The sequence below is a fragment of the Numida meleagris genome, chromosome 3, assembly GCF_002078875.1.
Source record: "Numida meleagris isolate 19003 breed g44 Domestic line chromosome 3, NumMel1.0, whole genome shotgun sequence".
Classification (NCBI taxonomy): Eukaryota; Metazoa; Chordata; class Aves; order Galliformes; family Numididae; genus Numida; species Numida meleagris.
The window spans coordinates 97,955,348-97,982,089 of record NC_034411.1 but is presented as its reverse complement, the minus strand read 5'-3'; the positions used below and the strand labels follow the sequence as shown (position 1 = coordinate 97,982,089).

General features: G+C 38.1%; 1 protein-coding gene across 2 annotated transcripts in view; it reads left to right on the top strand.

Moving 5' to 3' along the window:
* The window catches only part of ROCK2 (Rho associated coiled-coil containing protein kinase 2), a 99,437-nt gene that overhangs the window by 45,508 nt on the left and 27,187 nt on the right, over positions 1-26,742 (top strand). For both annotated transcript variants that reach the window (XM_021389692.1, XM_021389693.1), the window contains exons 3-8: positions 5,814-5,914; positions 11,802-11,939; positions 14,557-14,817; positions 20,302-20,446; positions 24,686-24,824; positions 26,553-26,644. In XM_021389692.1, the coding sequence (XP_021245367.1) occupies positions 5,814-5,914; positions 11,802-11,939; positions 14,557-14,817; positions 20,302-20,446; positions 24,686-24,824; positions 26,553-26,644 (876 nt within the window). The remainder of the gene's footprint in view (positions 1-5,813; positions 5,915-11,801; positions 11,940-14,556; positions 14,818-20,301; positions 20,447-24,685; positions 24,825-26,552; positions 26,645-26,742) is intronic.

Sequence of the window (26,742 nt, the reverse complement as noted above, 5' to 3'; positions counted from 1 at the left end):
AGGATGTGAGATTGAAGCATTTCCTGGCTGTGCTTCAGTTTAACTTCCAGACAGACTTTTGCCCAGAGCAAAACCTTTTGACTTGACATACTCCATAGCACTCACTGATTTATTTTTACAGACCAGACGTAGTCAAATTTCACTCTATTGCATTCTTATTCCTCTTTCTCCTATGTACATACCCTAGAACTCCCTGATACGTGTTATACCTGGATATGACACTTTTTTTTTAAGGTAGGGAAAGCTTGCCCTGCCACCCCCCATTTTGTGCTTCTGGTTTGGTATTTATTCCATTTTCACTAGTAACCTTCAGCTGCATTCTTGCTGCCAGCTGTCAGTGACTGATCCAGGCACTCTGCCCTTTCAGAAAGTGAAGCTTCATTTGTTTAAAGGTTATAGTGCCATTTTAAAGCAGTAAATCAAAAGCTGTCTTTAAACACTTTCTGTATCTAGCATTCCTTGTCCTTCCTGTGTTAAAGAAGAAACCCGAATCACAGGTGGTGGTATTTTCATATTTTAGGAATTTTATCTAAAATGTCAGAAGACTTTATATGATTCAGTTATATTCTAAGGCTAGGCCGTCAGTCCATCATAATGTCTCCATTTTATCTTAGTATTTTTCTTCTGCTGGGCTTCTGTTGTTGCAAATTCACAAAAGTGTAAGATATACTCTCTGGTATTTGTGCATTAAAACTAAGCTTCATGTAACCTGAAAATTCAATCCAGTAGCAAAAGTATAGTGTTGGAAAGGTCTCCCATACATTGAATTAGATCATGTTACATGATACATGAACAAAAGCATGATTCAGCATGCTGCAAATCAGCAAGCTGCAAATATGACATTGCTTCAGGATTTCTCTGAACTTGCCTTCTTGCAGCCTGTTTTTTGCTTCAAGCTAGTTCCATGCTTTATTTGTTTCCTATCTGTTAAACATTATGCAAAAATAGAAAGTCCGTATATATAACTACCCCAAAACATCTGTGTGTTTAGATTTTTGTTATTAATGGGTTTTTGAATTTTTTTTTTTAAGATCATTAAATCTTAGTGGAATAAGTAGCATTATTCCATCTTTGGCATTTCACAGCAGTGATAAAAGTAGAATTCCATGTTGGCATCTCATTTGTTTACATATATATACATTATATATACTTGTAGATAATGTATATTTAATTTACATAATACTTTGCTTAGCTACAATGTCGAATGTTTAAAGAGTTTCTCTGGGATTGTGTTAGAATTGTTCATAATGTTTGCATTATATTTTGAATGCAATTTCCTCTGAGTTTCTGACCAGTAATGGAGCTATGTAGGGCTGCCCTCCGGCCTTACGTATTTAAATCTGTGCTATTTCATCTCACACATCTCAAAACACTTGAAACATCACAGAAACATTTGAAAATAAATTCATGTTATTTCCTTCCCTCATGAGACGTAATGTTCTATGTTCAAAGATATCAGAGAACAGCACATTATCTTCGACTTGAAATATGTTGCTCCTCTATATACTCCTCTACTGCTGCTTCCTGTAAATTCGCATTGATCTTCTTTGTCGTGTGCCAAAGCTTCTGATTTGTGTTTAAGTAAGGTTCTAGGCACAGTCTTTTCTTCACAGATTGCAGAATTAGTTCGCATTATGAACAAAATAATACATTTGATGTGGGATAACCACTGTTGCTGGCCTGTTTTACTGTGTCCAGTTTTGGGCCCCTCACTGCAAAAAAGACATTGAGGCCCTGGAGCGTGTTCAGAGGAGGGCGACGAAGCTGGTGAGGGCTCTGGAGCACAGGCCTTATGAGGAGCAGCTGAGGGAGCTGGAATTGTTCAGTCTGAAGAAGAGGAGGCTCAGGGGAGACCTCATCGCTCTCTATAACTACCTGAAGGGAGGTTGTAGTGAGCTGGGGGTCAGCCTCTTCTCTCTTGTAACTAGTGACTGGACGAGGGGGAATGGCTTCAAGTTGCGCCAGGGGAGATTTAGGCTGGATGTTAGGAAATCCTACTTTTCTGAAAGAGTGGTCAGGTGCTGGAGTGGGCTGCCCAGGGAGGTGGTTGAGTCACCGTCCCTGCAGATGTTCAAGAAACGTTTAGATATAGCGTTGGGAGACATGGTTTAGTGGGGTTGTTGGTGGTAGGTGGATGGTTGGACTAGGTGATCTTGTAGGTCTTTTCCAACCTAGCTAATTCTATGATTCTATGATTCTATGTACTTCCTGTCTGAGCTTTCATGATCTGCTATAGAAAACATTCTCTCAACTTTTCCTGTTAGCAGTCTGGATTTCTTCACAATATTATTGGTACACAAAATGTCGCACATTTCTCAAGCTCTAAGATTAATTGCCCTTATCCTTACAGCTCTACAGACAGATTATTCTCCTGTTTATTCTGAAGTTTTATTATTATTATTATTAATCTCCTCTTCCCCCTCATACCTACTCTTTTCCCCAGAAGAAGAAACTTGTAGTTGCTTATACGTGTTCCACAATACTAGCAGCAGTGAAAGCCAGCAGAATCCTGGGATCTTAGAGTTGTTTAGATTGGAAAGGACCTGTCGAGGTCAGCTGGTCCAGCTCTCTTCCCAAAGGCACTTCAGATGTTAAGTCAGGTTGTTCAGGGCCTTGTGCAGATGAATTTTTAAACTTACCAAGGATGGAGTTTCTGCAGCTCCACTGGACAGTCTGCACCCTTGCTGACCACTCTCTTTCTGGAGATTCTTTCTCTACTCTGTCATCTCAGAGTACATTGTGTGGTCCCACCTTCCGAGTGTCTTGGTGGCCTTCCATCAGCCAGGGAATGTTTTAGGATTTTTATTGCACTGAGGAGCCCAAAACTAGATACAACATTCCCGATGTGGTGTCATAAGTAATAAAGAGGTGAAGAATTGCGTCCTTTGACCTACTGGCTATGCGTTTACCAAAACAGCCTGGTATACAGCCAGTGCAGAGGTTTAATGCTTGTTTATGTGTTCATCTTGTTGTCTATTAGAGCTCTCAGGGCCTCTTTCTCAAACTGTTTTCTGGCTGATGGATGCAAGCCTGTACTACTTACTGTATGTTGTTCTATCCCAGATACAAGGCTCTGAATTTGGCGTTGTTAATCTTTGTGTAGTTTCAGCCTTTCCAATTCCCTCTGAAGGGCAGCCCTGCCTTCTCGTGTGTCAAGTGCTCCCTACCATCTTATCAGTGAATAAGTAAAGAGGAGACTGATAATATCTTGTGGGTCATTAGTGAAAACAGTGATCGATGTCAGTCCTTAAGTTGTGCCATTTGTAACCGGCAACTGGTTGGATTGGTAAACCACTCACCTCTGTTGAATTTTCCACCCATCTTATAATTTCTCTGTGCATTCCCATGTCACCCCAGTTTGGCTACAAAGGTTCATTGAGATGCTGTGCTGAAAGCCATACCACAATCCAGAAATGCGTACTGCTCTTCCTTCTTATCATGGAAGGCAATCAAATTGATCAAATATGGTTTAATTCTTTGTGGATCCATTTTGACCATTGCTGTTCTTTCTTATCTGTTGTATTCTTGGAAGTGACTTCCAGAAGGATTTGCTCCATTCTCTAGGGGAGTGAGGTTAGGCTGTGATTCCAGCCTGTAGTTTTCTGGATTGTCCTTGTTGCTCTAACTTCAAGACAGACGTAGTGCTTGACCTTTACCCGGTCATCAGGAGTCTCCCCCAGTTACAGTGACCTTTCAGAGACAAAGAGCAGCTGGCTAAGTGTTGATTGGCTCCTTCAGCACCCTCAAATGTACTCTGTCTTGTATCATGGCCCAGGATATGTCAAGTTTGCTCCTTGCTTCGCTGTCCCACATTCTGCTTCAGGGAGCTGGGTGGCCAATGAGCCTTCTCAGTAAAGTCAGAAGCAAAAAAGGTATGGTTACCTTCATCTCTATGTCCTTTGCCACTAAATCCACTATGCCATTGAGAGCAGTGGGCCCACATTTGCCTCATTCTTTGTTTTATTACTATATAAACACTCATTCCCCTTTGTAACCCTGGTTAGTTTCAACTCCATCTTGGCTTTCCCAGTTCTGCCCTTGCATGCCTGGGATATGCCTGCTGGATACTGGGTAGCCTAGTCCTGTTTGTGTGTTTCAAACCTTTGCTTTTTGTGCTTGAGTTGAGGCAGAGGTTACCCATTCAGCCAGTCTGGCTCTCTGCCATGCCTGCTTGATTTCTAGCTAACTAGAACAGACTGTTCTTATGCTCTGAACACGTCATCTTCAAAGATCAACCCACTCTTCTACCCTCCATAGCAACTTCCCACAGGATCCTGCCTGTAAGCCCCCTGAACAAGCTGTGGTCTGTTCTCCTGAAGTCCAGGGTCTGCTGCTTGCCCTCCTCAGTTTTCTCAGGATCTTACATTCCACCAACTCACACTTGATTCAGCCAAGGCTGACAGTGATTTTTGTCATCCCTCGTCAATTCTTCCTTGTTTGTGAGCAGCAGAATTGAGTGTCTCCCCAACCAGATTTGTTGCTCACTTGGATTAAGATAAATCTCGTTGATGGTCAGGTATCTCCTGGATTACTTGTATCCTGCCAGGATGCTTTTCAAGAGTATGTAGGAATGGTTAAGCTATTTACTAGATATTCGTTATCATTAACTTCCCACTGACAATGTCATCTTAAAGTCATACAGAATTAATTGTCTCTCTCATGCCTTTTTCCCCCATTAAGTCTGAAGTCCCTTTTAATTCCTTTCTTAGGATCAAATTCCATAGTCATTGACCCTAAACAGGAATCTTACAATATATGCATCTACTCCTCTCAGAATGTAAGCATCCACAGCTCTTCATACAATTTAATATGTTTTGCTGGTAGGGGTCTTGATCAGGCCAAGCTTCCTTCCCTTATTATGTTCTTCCTATAAATATGTGTGGGGGCAGTGTCAAGACTTGGCACAACAAGACAGATTACCTCCAGTATTGTGGATTCCATTCATTGCTTCCATTATTGTTTGTCCTTGCAGTAAGAACGGATTTTTTAAATGTGTTTAGCCAGGAGTGCATTCACTAGCATGCTGCATTTACAGAATTAAAGTCTTGGACCTTGCGTGTTTTTGGAATTTGTCAGTGGTCAGAATTTCATTGGTTTTCTTTTCAGATTCCCTTAACTGCCACCCCCCCTCAAAAGAAAAGAGCTTATCTGCTGAAAATTGCACCAGAGGATCCTCAAGCATAATACTGTAGATCTAATATTAAAAAATACAGAATTACACATGCAGCAAACACTATAGAAAGCACTTTGAGAGGGCCAGAAGATATATAAACATACTAAAAGTGAATTACAATGTCATATGGAACAAAAACATCGATCTGAAATCCTTGTATGATCTAGCCTGAAGTTGAAGGTTCTTGTCTTGTATTCCTCATGATTTGACTGTTGTTGAGCCGTCCAGATGTGGAGGAGCAGGTTGCACCTGCAGTGCTTATGAATGCACCTGACGCTTCACTCTCCTGCATTGTTGATGGAGTGTCAATTGATCATGGCAGCACAGCGTATGTCAATGAATGAATGTCTGAAAATTTCTTGTCATTACCAGGGTCTTTCTGGAAGCTGTTTGTGATTATAAGAGGTGTAGAATGAGAACTGGCAAAATCTGAAAGAAATTTCAATTGTTATAGTTTATTGTTTGCCAAATGATTCTGAAAGGAGCTTTTTCATGGTGACTAGAGATTTCAAAAGTTGCCAAGAAGGCTATAAACACATAGATAAAAATGTCTTGTTTTGACTCTAGATGGCAAATATTACAGAAAATGACTGTTTTGTTACTATACACATTATCACACCTTTTATTTCTTTTGTTTTAGATGAGAAGATTGTGGAAAAAATTCGAGCTTTACAAATGAAAGCTGAAGACTATGATGTTGTTAAGGTGATTGGAAGAGGGGCTTTTGGAGAAGTGCAGCTGGTAAGAAAGTGATGATTTACTGATAAACAGATTTATGGCTGTAATAAAACTCTTTTCGCTCTTGCATGCTTTATATCTAAGAATGCATTCTTACAGAGAGTGTTAAAGTCGCGAACATTTTTGTTCTATCCTGAGGTCATTTCTATGCATAGTAAGCAATACCTGTAAGTTTAGAACATGATAGATTGGATGGGAAGAACTTGGAAAACAGTTTGCCATAGTTTCAGCGAAATGGAACTGGTAGTTCATGACAACTTTTTTTTTTTTTTTTTTGGTCACAAGCATCACCATATAAGAATGTCTGAAATCATCCAATTAACGAATAAGTTAATTGTGCAGCAAAAACTGTTGTTTTACACTTGTAGTTGTGATGCTTGCATTGTATTTAACTGATATGATTCAAGGTTGTGTTTTTTTATTCTGTTGAGGCTATTCTCTTAATATTTTCTACCCAACAGCACATCCCATATAATATCTACTGTTGGAGTTGGATTACTTTTAAAATTTATGTTGCAGAGAAATTCTGTTTTAAAAACAAAACACAGGAACATTTCACTGTATCACGTCCAGGCAGTTTTGCGTGTCATTTTGATTTATCCAGTACTTCCAAGTCATTCTGTGAGATAAAGAGCACAACAGTGTGAGCAGATGAGATGGACTGATAAGTCAGTTTTGAAGTATGCTGAAGGTGTAAGCAGCAATTGGAATCTGAGAATGCCAGGAACAAGTTACCATGAGCTAAAAGGTAACTGGTTATTACCTGATCCGTTACTAATCTTCTGTGTAGGCATTTGTAGAGGAGGACAGGTGCGAAGCCGATAAATGGAAAGAGGAGCAACTAATTTGCAGGAATTGAAGCTGAAGAGAACAGTATTGTCTCAAAATATTTACAAGAGTCTTGGCGGGTTAGATGGGTTAAGTAGTGGATCCCTGGTTATGATTTGATACAGTGTAAAAAGGTAAAACTTCTCTTTGCTTACTCTTCCTGGCTGCGTAACCTGTCTTTCAAGGTAAAATAAAAACTGGAGTAAGGGAAGGCTGTGGTTAGCCTAACACTGTTTCTGTGCCTGATCAATAAATGGCAAGTTTAGATGTGATTCTAATGTGGCAGTTAACAAAATTGAATCAGAGGTTTTATTAATATATTTTGATTTTTAAACCAACTTCATCCAAGTGTGGCAACACGGAAATGTAGCTCCCTCTTCCCTATTTCTTCTTGGGTCAGTTGCACTTTTGTTTCTATCCAGAAGAATTTATTGGAGATAAAGAGGGATATTTCCAGAGATGATGTTTTTGATCAAGACTTTAAAGAATTAATGGGTGTGTTGCTTTTATGTCTTTGCTGGCAAGAGATTAAAAAGAAAAACAAAACTGTCAGCAAAACCCTGTGTACTTGAGAAAAAGTGGCTGCAGGGAGCTGTGAAACAAAGCAGTCTGCTCTTAGGCCTCTCTGTCTTTACATTGATTATCAAATGTTTCATTTTAAACTATTTTATTAGACTTTTTTTCATTACAGTTCTCCACCTGTAGCGTCTACTAGAGATGCTTTTGAGATATTCCTTTACCTAGTGCTTGAGCAGAAATCAGAAAAAAATCATATTGTAAGGACTGAAGTTCCTCTTCCATCTACTGGGGAGTGAGGGAAATGAGTAAAGGAGAGTACCAGTAACAGAAGTTGTTTGCTTTTTCTTTCTTGTTTCCTTATGTATATTTGTGAGCATTTAAGGGTTTGGTTTTTTTTGTAAATTATTGAATAAGTTTTTTTAATTTGCTTGTTAGCATTTAATTTTAAATACAAATTCTAAATTTGTTTTGGTTTGGAATGAAAATTTTTTTTCTGTTAATGCACTGTGTCATGCATACCTTTGTAAAGTTCTAAAGCAGAGGTAATTGTTCACAGCAGTGAGTCCTGCAGCTTGGTAGTTGGAGTAATCTGAAGACTAACTTCAGTTCTCATTTGGTTAATCATTATAATGGAATGTTGAAATCCACAGTAACTTGGTCACAGTGATTTGCTTTTAATTCTGTTCTCTTTAAGTTGTCCCTTGAAGTCCCAGAATAAAAAAAAGCTAAGAATGTCTAACTCTGGTCCAAAATTTGTGTTCACATAGAGCTCATCTGCACTTAATGCCAACTTAACATTCCTTTTCTGGAATGTAACAAGTAGAAACCATGATGTTGTAATGTCTTACAGCTAAAAAACAGTGGGTTAATAAATACAACTGTCGATCTGAACTAACATTAGCTGGTGATGAAAGCCTACATACCTAGATTTTTTGCCTCACAAGGTATGATACAAATTTAAGCTATTGAGTTAAGCTACATCTATTTCTACTCCATTTGTAATGTTAATACCACAGTTGCAGATGATGGATTTGCAGTAATCAATTTTGCAACACATTCTGTGATCAAAATAGAAATTTGCTTCACTGGGGGCTAAACGCAGAAAGAACCATAAATAAAACATTTGAATACGTGAGTAAAATTCATGAATATCATGTTATCAGCAAGTGCCATTGTGGATACATTTATGTATGTGACATGATTGTTTATTAAGTGTTTGTAAGATTTAAACACAACAAGACAAAAAAAATGAGCATGCTAACACATAGTATAGAATATTCAGCTATGACCTCCTTCTTGTTTTCTTTTCCCCCTACTTTTCTGCTCCAGTATGGCATTTCTGAGAACTCAGAAACATTAAATTCCATGCTTGCCTTCTCCTTTGCTAAGAATTTCCTGTCTGCAGCCAGATCACTTCTCTTACGTAGTGGCATGAATAAAAGGGCTTGGTGTCTAGAGCAGACATAAAAATTGAATTATGGTGCTAAATATGTTGCTTGTGGTTTATGCAGAAAAATGAATTAATGAAAGCACATCCTGAGTGCTGCTTCTGCTTTTATTTTAGGAAAAATCCTCTTGGTTTGAAACTGAAACTTCTTATCATTTCCTTTGCTCCGGTCTTGTTGCACAGCACTGTAACGCTGCAGTGACGCAGCAGACTGACATGGTTATATGCTGGAACTGAAAGCTAGCCAGCTCCTTCTAATTGGGAAGTGAAGGGTGGGCTGGGTGACAGTCTGAATATGGTGGGATTTCTTGGCACTGGAAACCAGTGACTGTCATAGCACACGTAGCCAGGTGCTGCTTTGGTTTTTTTCCAGGAAATGCTTTGTATGTGAGGTTTTGTTCCCCAGCCGCTGCTGATGTAGTAGTGCTATTAAAGCAGTCGTGGTCTATTACCCGCAAGTTTTTCAGGAGGTGAACTTCATACTTTATCTGTAACTTCTTATGGCTCTAATAAGTAATTTAGGATATTTGTGCTTATTTCAAAGCCTGAGAGTTCATTTCACAACTCCATCCTAGGGTTTTCAATTTCTTCTATGATAAAAATTTGGTACCACTGTCAATACTATGTATGCGATCTGCTGTTTTTTTTTTTTTTGTTTTTTTGTTTTTTTTTGGCCTACGGATTATCATCAAATGTGAATACAGTAGAAATTATGGATGTATTTTCTGCACACTAGTTTCCTGAAAGTGGTAGATTGATATGGTTTTGTCTGTCCCCGATGAAGCGGAGTAGAAGGAGATTCTTATTTCTTAATGCATTTTCATAAGCTAAACAAGGCCATGTTACTTTATGCTGATGGCATGAAGGGATTTTCCTACCTATTTTAAGAGTTACTCTGGTGAGCTACAGTTTAAATTTGGCAGTTCATTTAACCAGTTGGAAGAAATTGAAGCATCATGACAGTTTAATACGTGAATAATCTGCTATTTGAGCCAATATGTGTATGCACAAATATAGCTCTGGAGAAAGAACCCAGCGGCCAACATCTTCAGAGGCCATGGTGGTGATACAAGAACTCCAATCACTGGTTGGTCTATTCACCTGCCAGGCATGCCAAGGCACAGTCAGCCAGAGTGAACCCATCTTGAAATTTTCAAGAAACAATGTAGCCAACTAATAACCTGATGGTACTTCCTTGGAGAGGTGTACACATGGCATAGGGGAACAGAGATGATCAGTTTCTTTTGTTCCTCCTATGCACGTGCTCTCTTCAGGCTGTGCTGAATTTTGGAGATTTTTTTTCTGGGTAATTGGAGATAATTATTATTGTAAATGAAGGCAGCTTTACTAACCACAGCCAGGCAAGGCTGCACAACTTTTAGGAACCATAAACTACTAAAATGCATTAGAGACTTATGTGTATTTTCACAGAAAATTCTTTTGCAATTAAACAATATTTTCATTGAGGTTGCTTCTCTTTGTGCTTCTTCTGTTTTTGAACAGGATTACAAAAGCCCTATGATATGGAGCATTGTGTGTGGCATACTACCAATTCTTTGTAAATAATCTTGTCCGGGATTAGAAAATGGCAGGGAGGTAGTTTTCAAAATCTTCTTTCAAGGCACCATTACTAGCAAGTTGTTAATGTTCTTAGAGCATGTAGGTAGTGCGTTGCTGTTTTGAGGTTCGGTTGGAGGCTTTTTGATCTAGTTAGACAGATAAAGATGTTGGCCAGTGTTAAACTATACAGGGTGCTAAGACTAAAATTTCAAAATTTTACACGTCTCTTGAGAAGAAAAAGGTCCAAATTTGGAAACAGTAGGTTGGGAACAGTAGATAATTCTGATAGATAATCTTGTTTCTATCCGTGTTTTCACTCCTTCTAAGATTGTTTTTATCTTAGTTTTTCTTCTGTTCCTATAAGTCTTTCTTGTTGACTCAAGCAGCAGCTTGAATGCTTACAGCTCCCCAGGAACAGTAGGCTATTGCTCCCATTTTGGTAGACTCACATAGGTGCTTCTGTGAAGCTTTGTACTGCAGATATAATTAATTGAAATGCTTGGATCTATGCAGGAAAAAATGAGCCTAATAAACATTATTTCAAGTCACACAGTTAAACTTGGACATTGTAGTGAACTAACAGTTTGGAGGATAAGATTTATCCCACTAAACCTGAGGTTTTAAAAGGCAGCAGAAGGTGTTAACCATTTGATTTTGTTGTCAAAAATGTTAACTGATTTTTCAAGAAGTAGAAAATATGCAAAAATTTAAGATGAAATTAAATTCTCTTTTTCTGTTGACTCAGACACCTCATAGATGAGTGGTCGTCACCTTGATTTATGCCAGGAACACTCAACAATGTAAAAACAGTGGTTGTTTCATAAGTAGTATTAATTTAGTGTTTTGTTAACATTACTACCTGTGTTTTAAGATTCCATTTCATGTCCATATTCAGATGAGATTTTCCAAAAGAGTTGAGTTTTATTTCTTCTTACATGATGAGATTTCTGAACAGAGCGCAGAAAAACATTTTCTACTGTAACCATAATTATTGTGTTGGTTTTCTAGTGTTGAGTGATTTGAAGTAGGTATATTCACTCAGAAAATGCAAAGAGCAGACCCACTCCTAATAGGAAGGTGGAATGTTTCTGATTCTGAAGATTTTTTTTTAATCGGTTTCAGTTTGAGTAAGCAGGCTACTGAAGACAGCCTTCATTTTTATCGTCGTAGCCATCAGGACAAAGAACATGTGTTTATACGTAGGTTCACCTTCAGTAAAACATCTACCTACAAAAGCATCCACAGCCCTGTGGCACGTCCTTCCTGCTGGACCCTCTACTCCTCCTCTGGGGCTGCAGCAGTTGGCCGAGCTGTGGCATATCTTCACTTGGCATCCATGTTCCACCCGTGCTATGTTTTTTGGAGCAGCTGTCAGGTTTTTCTTTCCAGTTTTGGAAGATGTTGAATGTATGAAGATGTCAAGCCGTTGCATCCCAGCAAGTAGTTTGCAGATAGGAAGAATGTGCTATGTTGGTACACATTTTTTATTTTTTTTGTAAGACATCTTAAAGTTTGTTGCTTCTTTTCAACCACTAGGTTCGCCATAAAATGACACAGAAGGTTTATGCAATGAAGCTACTTAGTAAATTCGAAATGATCAAGAGATCAGATTCAGCCTTTTTCTGGGAAGAAAGAGATATCATGGCCTTCGCCAATAGTCCATGGGTTGTTCAGGTAAGGAAGATGTGTAACATTAAACAATAATAGTAATAAAAGCATAAACCTTTCCTATTCTTGAATTTGTATGTAAACCCAAGTAATGAGTTTAAATTCAGATCGTAATTTTTTAAGATGTGTGTTTACAGCAATTTAAATGAGTTTTGTGCATTTGGTTATGTTAGAAAGTAGATTAAGTTGCATTTTCATAACTTCAAATGCGTCATACAATGGAATTAAACAGAATTCTGAAGTAGCCACATAAGAGTGGTGAAGCACTGGCACAGGTTGCCCAGAGAGATGGTGGATGCCCCAACCCTGGAGACATTCAAGGTCAGGCTGGACGGAGCTCTGAGAAACATGGTATAGCTGTAGACGTCCCTGTTCATTGCAGGGGAGTTGGACTGGATGTCCTTTAAGGGTCCCTTCCAAATAAAATGTTTCTATGATTCTGTTCGGAATAACAGCGAGGTAAGATATATTTCCACATAAGAAGAATTCTGTATAGGAATGTGGAAACAAATGTCGGCTTTATTTCCAGTCTTTCCTGATGATATAGTTAGTTGATAACTAGAATTCAGTATTATGAATGCTTCAAGTTGTTAGTGGCTTTTCAGCTGCAATAATGTAGATGGAGGAGTGCACACTCCTGGTCTCCTGCAAGACAGAAGATTGTATCAGTGCTTTGCTTGAAACCATCTTCTGTTCAGTGGTCTGTTACTGCATCTCAGCTCCGAAGTAATCCCCAGCTGATGGGGAGCTGACTTCCTCAACTGTTCTTGAACACCAATGCTTGCAGCTATCTCATGGTATTCATTATCGTGTTTGTAAATTGGATTATCTCTTTGGGAAGGATTAGTGGTAAATACTGCAATTTGTTATAATTGGTAAATTACACCAATTAATAAAGTACGTAGTGAAAGCATATGTTTAGTGAAAAAGTGTTACTACTTTATTTTGTCAAATAATGAATACATTTAAACCCTCTCTGATACATTGCTGTGCTCCTGTAGTTTTGCAAAGTAAAGACAATCTTCAGGCTTTCCATGTGTTTTCCATAATATTCCTCATGTATGCAAGCAGTGTTTTAGATTTTTTTTTTCATTTAGATGTTTTGCTCTGGTGAGCACATTCTGTGTCCTTACTGTGTTCAATAGAAATACTTAGCAAAATAGATCAGTTTACTACTGCGCTTTTTTGACAAACATCTGGAACTATTTGTAGTTTTTTCATTTCAACTAAATGTGCAATTGAAAATAGATGTATGACAATTATCAAGGGATAGTGTAGCAAGCATGATATAAATAGATGCGTGTGTATAGTAAATCATAGAATCATGGAATCAAAGCGGCGTGGGTTGGAAGGGACCTCAAAGATCATCTAGTTTCAGTCCCCCTGCCACGGGCAGAATTGCCACCCACTAAATCAGGCACTAGATCAGGCTGTCCATGTCAAATGAATTAAAATATAGTTGCAATTGTGCCTTCTGTGATGAAGTGTGTTGGTGTGATATATTTAAGTACTTTGGTCCAGGGGGATTGGAGCTGGGTTTATGAAAATGTAGGTCCTGTTCTGAGCTAGAAACTGGGACAAATCACACAGCTTCCCTGCACCTCTTTCATGTGAAAAAGAGGTGAAAGCAGATAGTGTTGATTTTATAAAATCACTGAGGACCAATACTGAAAGTGCTGTATGAAGGCATAGAATTGCTATTTGTCATTGTGTTAAATAAATACCTTTATGTGTGGGAATACAGAGACTATTTTGGATTTTAATTTAGACTTTAATGATCAAATACTTGTCCATGTTATATATTTCATATACTAGCCGTTTGCAAAAACAAATACAATGCTATATATATCTGTAATCAATAATATGTATTTGTAACACATCTTTCACTAATGAACAGTAAATTTTTCTTTGAAGGTCCTATTTATCTAGTAATTTGCCTACCTTTAATGGCCTCCCATACTTCATCGCTGAGTGAAATTCTCTGAAACTTCTCTACTCTAAGCCTGAAATACATTTTAAAGAGGGTATACTTAAGTTCACTGTCATGCCAGTAGGAAGCATAGTAGCTGCAATGCGTATCGAACTGTTATTTCATGTTTATTTACACTGTGTAACAATATTTATTTTATTTCTCATTTCAATATACATGTTAGTTTAGGACAAAGTCAATATTAACATACGTTTTTATAAGTATACATGGAGATGTTATATATATAGTATGTGAAATTCAGAAACAGACTAATGCACTATTCACTGTTGAGCTATGTTAAGATTGTTGCAAGATGCCTGCTTTCTCGGATTTAATATTTTGCATTTTTAGTCATAGGGATATTTTTTATCTCAAGAAACATAGTTATTTCGATAGTTGTACTACTGATGTAACCAGGAAATCTTTTTCATTTTCTTTAAAATGAAAGTAAGGATTTTTGAAGTCTCAAATAAAATTCAGGTTTATGCCATAATTAGAAGCATAGATTATTTGAATATAAAAAATAAAGTTATTTCACATCAGTCCAGAAAATGTATACCCAGGTTTAATGAAATCTCAAGTACTTTATTATTTCTCCTAACTGTCTCTGAAAAGTAATTGCTCCTTTTCCTATTCTATTTTTTTATGTCACAGCTTTTTTGTGCCTTTCAAGATGACAAATACTTGTATATGGTAATGGAATACATGCCAGGAGGAGATCTTGTAAACCTTATGAGCAATTATGATGTGCCTGAGAAATGGGCCAAGTTCTATACAGCTGAAGTTGTTCTTGCTCTTGATGCAATTCACTCCATGGGCTTGATACACAGAGACGTGAAGCCTGACAATATGCTATTAGACAAACATGGGCACCTGAAGCTGGCAGATTTTGGCACTTGCATGAAAATGGATGAAGTAAGTATATAACTGAATAATTTATCATCTATGAAACTCTAATTCTAAGGATATTTTCTCCTGAGTTACGATACCCAAAGTAATACTTATCAAATGGTCCACTTGGTTGGAAAGCTGTTCCTTGTCTCCTATTTTTAAATACAGGAGTACTTTAAATAGTTGAACATTGTCTGTAATAAATTGTTCTGGCTCATGGGAGGAGGAAATAAATTTATTTTTTGTCATTTTTGAAATCATGTGTTTGTGAACTTCTGGGGTTCATTTCTTTGCCAAATGTCTGAAAAGCTTATGAAGCAACTCCTAGTTTCAATATTAGTAACCTTGGAACGATTCATAAGCGGGCAGTTTTCTACAAGTGATATTATTTTATAGACAAGATACAGTCTGTTTTTTTTTCTAATTGTTCTCATAGCATCCTCTAGTGGTCATTAAAATGAGGTCACAATAAGGCAGCAGTGGTATGTGATCTAGTGATTAAAATTTAAGTTAGCCATTAGTCAAAATGTCATATTTTAACTGTCCAGATTTTATCCTGTGCAGCCAAATGCAATTTTCTAATGAGGTTGCATAAGTATAACTACTGTATTTTTGACAGAGGTACTACTTTGTATTACTAAAGGAGACTTGGATATAAAGCTGTCTTTGTAATTTGCACTTTTAAATCTTCCATGACAAACAGTATCATGCAATTTACACAATATGTTCTTCTTGTGAGTTTATGACAGATTCTCATAAACTGTGTATGATTGTACATTATCATTTATCATGCCTTTGAAAGGTTCCTTTGTTAATCCTTTTTAAGCTTATTTGCTTCATTGTATTAGATTCTTTCTGTATTATTTAGGCCGCACTTGGTATAATCTCTGAAATCTATTTAATTTGCATTTGCATTACGTTAATATCTGTTCAACTATATCTAGAAATGCTCTTTTTTTTTTTTCTTTCAAATGTCAATATATTACTGTTGAACAAATGCAGCTATTTATCGAGTACTCTGTTGTGCTGGTATTGTTATTCTAAGGGCATACAAACTGTTTACTTCCACTTTCATTATTTAGTTGCCTGTATTTTAGTGGACAGTATTTACTTTAACTAGAAAAGTCAAAAGTGGTATTTAATCTCTTAATTTAGTCTTTAAATTATTGTTGTGACTGCACAACAAATTAGATGGTGAGACTTGAAGGAATCTAAATATTCTTCATCAGAAGGGGCAATAAAAAAGTTTCAAAATTTCACAATGTTAATCTACAAAAAAGGGTGCTTGTATTATTTTAGGGAGCCTAGAAGTAGTGAACCTAAGCTGCTTTTTTGTTGTCGTTCTAAAGTAATGGAATTTTTAAATGTGGTTGATCATGTTGTAAACGTGAGATTGCTTGCACATCTCTTGCTATAGCAAACTCCAGTTTATACTAGGCATCATCAACAAGTTGGTGATCTCCTAAAGAAGTTAATTTTTAAGACACTAAATTTTAAGTTCTTCATGTTTCTCAGACTTTGTGGAATGGCAAAAATATTTTATACAGGAAACTTTAGAAGTTGAGAGGCTCTGGACTGTCTCCAAATCTCATGCTACTTCTTACAAAACATGAACACATCCCAGCTGTGTAAACATAATATTGATGTTGGCAAGATGATTTCTAGAAAATATATGCTTACCCAACACTTATTTATTTTTTTCTGACTTGGAGTTCTTTTAGCAGTTGTGCATATCTTCCTCATGCTGTTGAGACTGAGTAGAACTCTGCTTCAGTTTGGTGAGAGACACAGTTTGGAAGATAAACTTTTTTAATACTTGCTGGGGAACTGAAATGAATGTTCACTTAAGTTGTTGTCCAAGGCAGCCCAGACACTTGCAGCAGAATTCCTCCTTAGTATGTGGTAGGAATTGTTTTGTCTTTCAGTGATGTTTTCCAACATAAAAGGAACTGGCCATTTATGTAACTTGGCTGTGATGGTCTGCTTTTTTTTTTTAATCCACAACAAGGTGAATATCTGTAATTGAGTGAAGGATGGGGTTGGCCTCAAAGGTTTAGTAGAAATTAAGAAGAATCCCAATGCAGGTTTCACCAGACTGTTCTTTAGGTTTTCTGTAAGCAGTAAGCTAGACAGTTGCATGACTGACTACTGTAAGTGTTGTAGAGGCAGAAACTGCTTGGTGCTGTCAGGTCAGTACGTAACTGTGGCTTATGCTAACCAAACTTGCAGGAAAGCACAGACTTAAAGGATATCTGTTGTAAAGAAATAGGACCAAAAGAGGAGCCATTTACCACTTGGGATCACTGCCTCAGATAGTTGAGCTGAAAGAATAAACGTGTTCCTCTTCTTAGGACTCAGTTTATTTCACAGAATCACAGAATGGTTGAGGAGGGGTCTCTGGAGGCCACCTGGTCAGATCCTCTGCTGAACAGGACACCTGTTTCTCCTTGATGCTCTTCCGAAACTGTGCTGAATCCTTCTTGCTTCAGTTCGTTGTCTTCAGTGTGGTGCTCAAACCTGAGAGCAGCACTAACACCTGATCTGTGCTATCCTGACGTGTCTGCACCAGCACTCTCCAGTTCTTAAAAGATAAGATCTCTGATAAGATATTAATGAGGGAATTAAATCCTCATTCTTAGCCTTCTTCCAAGATAGTGAGTCATTCAAGTGTACCTGAGGTCTCCAGAGGATGAAACCAGAACTGCTTTGCCCTCAGAAATGTTACAGTTCTGTAAGATGCTATGAAACGTAGTAGCCTCGCAGCCAGATTTTCCTAAGCTGTGAATACATACTGTCTCGCTGACAACCTTTTTTGTAGTAGTAGTAGTTCTTCAAATCTCCCAGGTATCTACAGGAGCTTCCCTCAGAGGGAGTTCCGAGATTCACCTTGATCTTCTGAGGTGATGAGAAAAGTCTCAGGTAAAAGAGTAGCCTCAGACTACTGAGAGAAAGTATCAGAACTGCTGTACTAAGTGTGCTGTTCAGGCATCAGAGGCTTAGTATTTGAAACACAGGACTGACACTCTGTCTAGAGAAAACATCACCCTTCAGATCTCTTCAGCTGATGAAGTGCAGAATGCAGAAGTCATCTCACAGAATGTACAGTATGCCAAATGTCTTGTGGCACACAAAGAGGACTTCCCTGTTTACTTGGCTTTGATGCCAGATCACAGAAGCTAGTATGACTGTTGTAGTAAGAGTATCCAGTACTTAAAAATACACACAGGGCAACACCCAAGGTTTTGGTTTTTGTTTGTCGTTGTGTTTTTTTTTTTTTTTTAACAGTACCATTCTGTAAATGAGAGGGACAGAAATGTGGGAATGTTCTCATAAGACAGTAATGTATATTTTGGTCTGTTCCTGAGTCAGAAGGTAGGGAGTTCTGTGGGGAGAATGCGCAGCCAACTCTCCATGCTTAAGATAAATATATCCCATTGAAATCTGACATTAGCACACAGAGCCCTTTTGCCTGTAGAAATATTTTTCTTTCATTGTGTTGTCTTTTGACATCTTGTCTGAAAACTTAATGTTATTACTTGGAATTCTTCAGCATCCGTAACATCATTGACAAGCTTTCTTGTCACTGTGTAGCAGCTGTCTGACTTGGATAGGGCTGGCTTTTCTTTGGCAGAACCTTTGCTTTGTTTGCATAAGACTTCATAAAACATTAACACGTATGAAATATTAAAAGGTGATCTTGTTTTGCTGTATTAATTACAGAGGAATGGGAAATGGAATGTTATTAAGTGCTTAGGTGTCAAGATGATGAGGCTGGTCTAAGTGCATAGTTCTTGTGACTGAAGCTGTGGTCTTCAGAGAAATCTTTCAGGACTGTTCCACTGACATCTATTTAATGAAGTTTATTACCTGGAGAGAGAGGGATTTGGGTGGCTTCAGCCAGGCTTCACTGGGAGAAGTCTCAGGCTTTCTCTTGATGTAGTTTTGCATTTGGGTAAGGAAGGCATAGACATGCACCGCTGGTGGAGGCTGCTGGAGGCTCTCCCATCACTAGCATTGAGATGTCACAGTCCTACTTCACTGAGTGCTGTTGCTAGTAGAATGACCAGCTAACTGTTCTAGTCATGTGCCGGGTCCTTTTTTGAGCGTTCTTGAGTTTAGATTTTGGAGCTGTTGGGCTTTAGCTGATATACCAGTGTTAAAGTGTTAATGTCATCTATGGTGTCATCTGATGAAAATGTCATACTCTTCTTCGTCCAAAGAATGCATTAACTCGTCTAAAAAGAGTTGTTTCATAATTTTAGCTCAAGATGATTGAGCTATGTGCTTTGTCTGGTTCATAGTATAGAAAACAGAAGTTCAACAGCTGTAACTGAGAAGTTAAAGTTCCCTAATGTTTTAGCTTCATCTTTAGCTTCTTCTTCATTGTAGAAGAAAATAAACATTTACAGTTACGAGATTTTCAGTACTGCTTAAGTCTCTGCAGTATTTAATCATCACTTTAGTTTTGGCTTACCGGTTCATACTTTCCCAGATTCTGTTTTAATACGTAAATAAAAGTTTCTGGCAGTTCATATTCTATGTGAAAAGAATAATGTAATTGGGTGTCTAATTTTTACATGTAAATGCAGTTCCAAAAGCAAAATGATTCTTTTCATTTCCTTAAATATGAATTTTCATTTCAGTTGTTCCTACTAATATTCTGTATTAATATTCAGCCAAAGGTGATGGCAAAATGCATGGAGAACTTTCTAAGATAATTTGGGCATGACTTTAGGCTGAGTGGCAGAGGTGAAGATGAGTGTATTTTTGGTACTTCTTTAGCTTTATCCGGGATTTAATTTCATTTATCCATCTGGTCTCTCTGGAATGAATGCAATGAATTTCATTAAAGGAAACAAGGCTCTAAGTTTGAATGAGCATGCTGGAGTATCTAATGATGTTTCTGCATCATTTAGCTCCTGCATTTTCTCAGTGTGAAGCAAAGAGGATAAAGAATCGCTCCATGTATACAACTATATTAATAAAAATCACTTAGTTATATTTTACTTTATTTTTCTTAAAGCCTTGTTCTTTAAAATAGCTTTTCAGTTTAAGGCACGACTATAAGAATTTACCTATAATTTGATGTATTGTTTGAATTTACGCAAACATATTATGTATCTGCTATGCGGGGCCTAACTCAACTAATCAAAGTTATTCAGAAGCTCTTCCATGAATTCAGTGAGATAAGGAACCATGCAGTGAGGCACGTATTTGTTCACATTGAAACCAAGGGTAATATTACAAAATGTGCACATTTTTGAAATACAGTTATAAAGAGAAATGATTTGGTGTAGACAAAGGAGAGCAGGTTATCAGGATTTGTCATTTCAATTCATATTGTTTCTGGAATAAAAGTCAAACTTTCAAATGTGTACCTCAAACCAAATATCTTGGGTTATTTTTATTTTTCTCTTTTTCCTGGTCTACTAATAGGCTAACTGCAGTTTGATGTAAGGACTGAGCAGCACTTTTAACACAGCTGTTTGAATTGTTGCTGTTGCACAGACAGGTATGGTGCGCTGTGACACGGCTGTTGGGACCCCCGACTACATATCCCCCGAAGTTCTGAAATCACAAGGGGGTGATGGTTACTATGGACGGGAGTGTGACTGGTGGTCTGTGGGAGTTTTCCTTTTTGAGATGCTAGTTGGTAAGTAGCAATTTCTTCTGCTAAAAAGATTGTCATTTAGTCTGTGCTGTGCCTCTCTGCGCTTTGCTGCCAGGGTCTGGTTGTACGTCATTGTCTAACAGCTTCTGACTTCTGGCCGATGCAGTTGTTTCATTCCTGTTCCCTTGGCTTTCTGACTCTCTTATGCTGTCACAGCTGTTTGTGTGCTTGCACAGCGATTGGTTCTCTGACTTGGTTCACCTTAAAACTAATTCTTAGAATATTTCTTTGTCTTGGATCAACTACCTCACAATCTCAGTAAATGCTTGTGCCATCTTCAGGGCAGTATTGGGTTGTTAGGGATGCAGAGATGGGAAAAGAGTGGGAAGGACAGGACTGCTTTTGTTTTGTTTGTTTTTGTGTTTTGTTTTTCTTCCTGTCCCAGCACTAGCAATTATTACTGATGGGTCAAAATGTCTTTGGAAGTATGGCTTGATTCTTTCTTTTGTGCTTGTGTCAGGATTTTCCAATAAAATACGCTGGATTGCTATGGCAACTAACATAGAGTATAATCTGTTAAGGACATGAGTCACATGCAACTTAAAATACTCAGAAGATCGGTATTACAGCCCAATTACAGAAATAGGGAATTGAGCTTGTAATTATTAGAAGTACAAATCAGCATGTTCTGGGAATATTGCAGATGTGATGTTTCTGGCATCCTGAGCCATGAAAGGTACTTTCATAGAATCATAGAATGGCATGGGTTGGAAGAGATTCCAAGGACCATCAAGTTCCCAACCCTCCTGCCACGGGCAGGGCCACCAACCTCTAGATCTGGTACTAGACCAGATTGCTTAGGGCCCCATCCAACATGGTCTTGAACACCTCCAGGGATGGAGCATCCACAACCTCTCTGATGCTTTGATATATGCTACTATTGAAATCTCCTTGTCTTTGGAAATCAAAGCATTTTGACGTATAAAAAAATATATTTTGTAATTAATAGTCTAGTAAACAGTTCTAGCAATAAATGAAATTCTTCAGTTATTAAAATATCAGACACAGATGCCTAGAAATGTTTTCTCAGAGCTTTTTTTTTTTTTTTTTTTTTACTGCATCTGAGAGGATGGTCCCCTTGATGGTCCCCTCACTGCATTGTCATGATTTTATTCCAGGCTTTCAGTATGAGTTGCTAAACTGAAGGGGCTTGTATTTGGTGTAGTTTTTCCTAAAGTTTGGAGTTCTGTATTGAAAAATTTCTAACATTTCATAAATCTCATGTATTTTTCCTACCACAGGCTATCTTGTTACAGGATTTGAAGCTATGCCATTTTTACAACTTTTTTTACTTCAGTACTCAGTATCATTTTTTTCTTCTTTATATTCTAAACTGGAATATTTGCTTTCATTAACTCTGTGATTTTCACACTTTCAGATGGGTGTGAAATAACGGTTTTGTTTCTGTTGCAGTTCTGGACTTGCCAAAATCCTACATGTGATTAACACTGTACTCCTTCTGTCGAATTCCATCTTTATTCTTCATGCTTCTTGTGAAGTCTTCCGGTCTTTTTTTTTTTTTTTTTTTAGTTAATCTGAGCTTCTTTCTGCCTCTGAAAAGGGTATATGATTTTCTATCTGCGTAATGTTTTTGAAATCTGCTTCACCTTTATACTGAAAATTACAGGGCTTAGTTATGCCCTGTAATTTTTTTGCTTATTTTTTATTCATCTTCTTATCCCAATCTGCATTGTATTTCCTGTTTAACAGCACCAACATGATTTCCTTCTATGACTTTGTTTGCAAACACAGTATTTGAGGCTCATGTCAGATTCATTTGACAGTGTTTGAAGAAACACCCAGTTTCTCTTAGATAACTGTATAGCATTTCTGGTTCTTGTAACTGAACTAGAAATAATTAGGCTGTTCAAGACAGATCTACTCCCACATACATGCTATTATGAAACAGACACCAATGAGATTGCCCAGGGAGGTGGTTGAGTCACTGTCCCTGGAGGTGTTTGTGGAGAAATATTGGTGGTAGGTAGACAGTTGGACTAGATGATCTTGGAGGTCTTTTTCAACCTTTGTGATTCTATGATTCTATCATTCTGTGATTCTATGAGATAGTTTAGAGTATTTGATACTGGCCAACTCTGACCTTTGATGAAGCCCATATCTTTTTTATAATCTGGAGGGGTTTTGACTGTTGAAGATTCTTCTTTTTCACCCTCATAACAATATCTAGTGTAAAGCAATTTTAGCACTGTCATTTGTGTTCTACAACAACCCTGTCAACACCAATAGACAGTTTGCATAGTTTTTAAAAGCCTTTGTGGACTTTCATGCTTGGTTTTCTCTTGAATAACTTTCTTAGTCTCTCTGTATTGCGTCCACTGGTGGAAAGTATTTTCATTTATGTATCAGTTTTGGTCTATGGCTTTATAAAGCTTCACTCTTTGAAGAAAACGCATAAAGCATCTTGATATTCTGCTTTAAATATAGATGCAGTGCTAATGAAAATGGTGCTGCTTTTAATTGTGTTCTTAAGCAAAAGCTAAAACGTTGGTTAGAGAATGATTCCTAACGTGACTTTGATTGAGTGACTTTGGGGTGGTATTGAATTGTGGATTAAATCAAGTCTGGTAGCTGCTAATAGCATCGGGAAGAGGAAGTTTAGGAAAGGGAAAGTGCAACAGTTAGTTGGTCACTTGCACACAGCTGTGCTGATATTGCAGCCTCATGAATTTATTGAAAGTCTAGAAATTATATTCAAGCTAACATGCGCTAATTTTTTATTTTGCCTCAAAATAGCATAAAGAGGCTAAAGGTAGGATTGTTGCATGTATATTCCTCTGGGCTGAGCACACCGAGGGGCCTCAGCCACATTGAGGTGCTGGAGCAGGTCCAAAGAAGGGCAACAAGGCTGGTGAAGGGCTTGGAGAATATGCCTTACAAGGAGCGACTGAAGGAACTGGAGCTGTTTAGTCTGGGGAAGAGGAGACTGAGGGGAGACCTCATTGCTCTCTTCAAATACCCGAAAGGTGATTGCAGTGAGAGCGGGGTTGGTCTCTTCTCATTGGTGACAGGTGACAGGACAAGGGGAAATGGCGTCAAGTTGCACCAGGGGAGGTTTAGGTTGGATATCAGGAAAAACTTCTTTACAGAAAGGGTTGTTGAGCACTGGAACAGGCTCCCCAGGGAGGTGGTTGAGTCACCTTCCCTGAATGTGTTTAAAAACCGTTTGGATGTGGTGCTCAGGGACCAGATTTAGCGGTGGGTTGTTAGAGTTAGGGTAGTATGGTTAGGTTGTGGTTGGACTTGATGATCTTGAAGGTCTTTTCCAACCTGAGCAATTCTATGATTCTATGAACACATACATCTGGCCCTCCAGACCCTTCACAATCTTTGCAGCCCTCCTTTGGACACACTTGTATGTCCTTTTTGTACCATGGCCCCCAGCCTGCGCCCAGTGCAGGAGGTGAGGCCGCACCAAGCAGAGCAGAACGGGACAGCCCCTCCCCTCCCCCGGTGGCAGTGCTGGGCCGGGTGCAGCCCAGGGTGCGGCTGGACCTTGTGTCTGTAAGGACACACTGTTGGCTCATGTTCAACTTACTGTCAAGTTCTACGTTTAGATCAGCAAAGAAACTAAAATTAACTGAAGTTTATGCTGCAGAGCTTCGGATGAGAAGGGCGGCTTTTAAAATGTCAGCCCTGCCCGTGCTAATGTGGGCCCTCAAGCTGATACGATTCAACAGCAAGCAAGATTAGTGAGTGTAGGTTTAGCAGTGCTTAACGTGCTCTGAAGGCCCCCCGGGCAGCTCCAGGGGCAGGGCTGGTCCTTCTGCCTCTGAAGTGTTCTCAGTAGAGCAGTGGTGGAGGCTTTCTAAGGAATGTGCATTGGCAAATTGTTAATGAGTTTCAGTCCCTTACACCCATGATGGAGCATGAAGAGATGGTTACATGTAAGTGTCACCCACTGGGTAAATTAGAAAATGGTGACACTACGCAGGTAGAACAAAATGTGCAAATCACTTGGAAAAATCTGTGGTAGTGATTCGTGTATGAAAAGCGTGTAATTTAGTGTGTAATGAAGGTGTTTTGTCAAAGGAACATTTTTAGTAGTATATTATTCTGTACTCTGCATATTCTCTCCATTTCCCTCATTAAAAAACAGCTTTAGGCAAAACTACTTGTAGATTTGGTACCTCTTTTTTGTTTTCATCTTACACTACTTGAACATTATCCAAAATCACAGTCAGTTTACTATTTTATTTTCAGGTGATACTCCTTTTTATGCAGACTCTTTAGTAGGGACATACAGTAAGATTATGGATCACAAGAACTCATTACATTTCCCAGATGATGTAGAAATCTCTAAGCATGCAAAGAACCTCATCTGTGCCTTCTTAACTGACAGGTAAGTGCATGTATTATTTTGGTTCTATTTCTGTTTTAGATAGTACTAAGACGTGTGTTATAAAAATGAATTTCCATTAACTTAACTGATTTCTCTTTAATTCTCCTCTGCAAAATCATCCGCACACTGTTTTTTCTTATAGGGTATTTTTCTAGGTGTTGCATTTTATTTCTCTGAGGGGTTCTGGCAGCTCTTGATACAATGTAATCTGTGCTGAAGAAATCCTCCCAGCTGTGGCATGGGGTAAAATAGAGCAACAGACCTGTAAGGTTGGAAGTAGTTTTTAAGCCCCAAAAGACAAGGTCCAAATTGTTGTGACGAAGTGATGACATTGCTTGTAAAAAATGAAAACATACTTTTATGAAAACAAGCATATACTTGTCTAGTTTGTTTGAAATTTTGTCGAATGTCCAAACTTTTCTCCTTTAATTTGTGTTACTAACCGACAAGTATAGCTAATAGAGAAAAAGGATGTTGTCTTGGCTATATATTCAGTCATCGAGGTCTCCCTTCATGGAGCTGAGTTTTTTTATTGATATTAATCTGTGTAAGCTCATTCTTGACCTAAACTCTTAAATTTTCTTTAGTGCCAGAAAGCAGAGGTTACCTTAGATTTCTCTGATTAAAGAAAACGACGCTACAGGTTCAAATTTAGCTCTGGATTGATGATGTGTCACCTGAATTTGGCTGCAGTCGAATGTTCAGCTTGTAGAGAGTGAGGGGTCAGTAAAAAAAAAAAAAAAAAAAAAAAAAACACAAAAGACCGTAAATGAATAAATTGCCTTATAATTGTTTTTATATTCACAGAGAGGATTGTTTGTTCTGCTGAGCATGATACCAGTTGCTCAGGAAAGATATACTTTAAGTGTTTCTAACCCTCAATAGCTGTAGGGCAGAGAGAAAACAGGAGCAGAATTGAATAACGTGAGTGCAGCGAGGTTTATTTCCCCTACGTGTGTTTGTCTTCCTGTTTATATTTAATGCAGTGCTCAAGCAATTTATTTGAAACAGATGCCTTCTTTCTGTGTGCGTGATCAGTGGTGAGGCACTTAAAGGGACAAGAAGGAATAAGTATCTACCCTGTGATTTATTAGTTCTGATGCACGCATGGATTTTATGTTCTCTTCTTGCACATAGTTTTAAGAGAGACTTCATTTGGTCAAACTAGAAGTTTCTTTTTGAACTTGAGGTTTACTTTATTGTAAATATCAGCAAAAAAACGTGTCAGGGTTAGTTATGGGGCAGAGGATGGAATTCTTAAAATGTTTATTTCAGTTCAGCTTTGAATAACTCTTCTGTGTAGTAAGTTAGACCTTCCTTCACTTGAGTCTTAAGGTTTGTCATGTGGTTTGGCAGACGTCGGCCCTTGGCAGTTTTTTCTTCCCCTAGGGTGCTGGGATTTTGTTTTTCTCTTGAGTTTCTTCTGAGATTTTGCCTTACTGCTCTCTTTCTTGCTTTACTCCCCACGTGGCAGACTCCAACTTCTGGACATTTAAGCAGTTGCTGGAAGAGTGGATATTATATATTTTTATGTAAATACATTTTCATATGAGAAACTGCGGATCATTGGTTGGTGTGTTTTTCTTTTTTTCTTTAATTTGACCATTAATGTGTTTTACACGGAAAATCTTTACTGACAGCTTCTTTGCTGCGTGTGAGCAAGTTATAATAAAAACAAAACAAGTGCTTTTTTTCCCAATGTGAATTTGGCTTAATTGCTATGTTCAGGGACGTGCGACTTGGGAGAAATGGGGTAGAAGAAATAAAGCATCACCCTTTCTTTAAGAGTGATCAGTGGAATTGGGACAACATTCGAGAAAGTAAGTAGATTAGCTTGGAAGTTGTATTTTTTTCAGTATTTGTGTAAGATTTCTTAACAGTAATAATACAAATGAAAAACACTTCAGGATGTATAAAA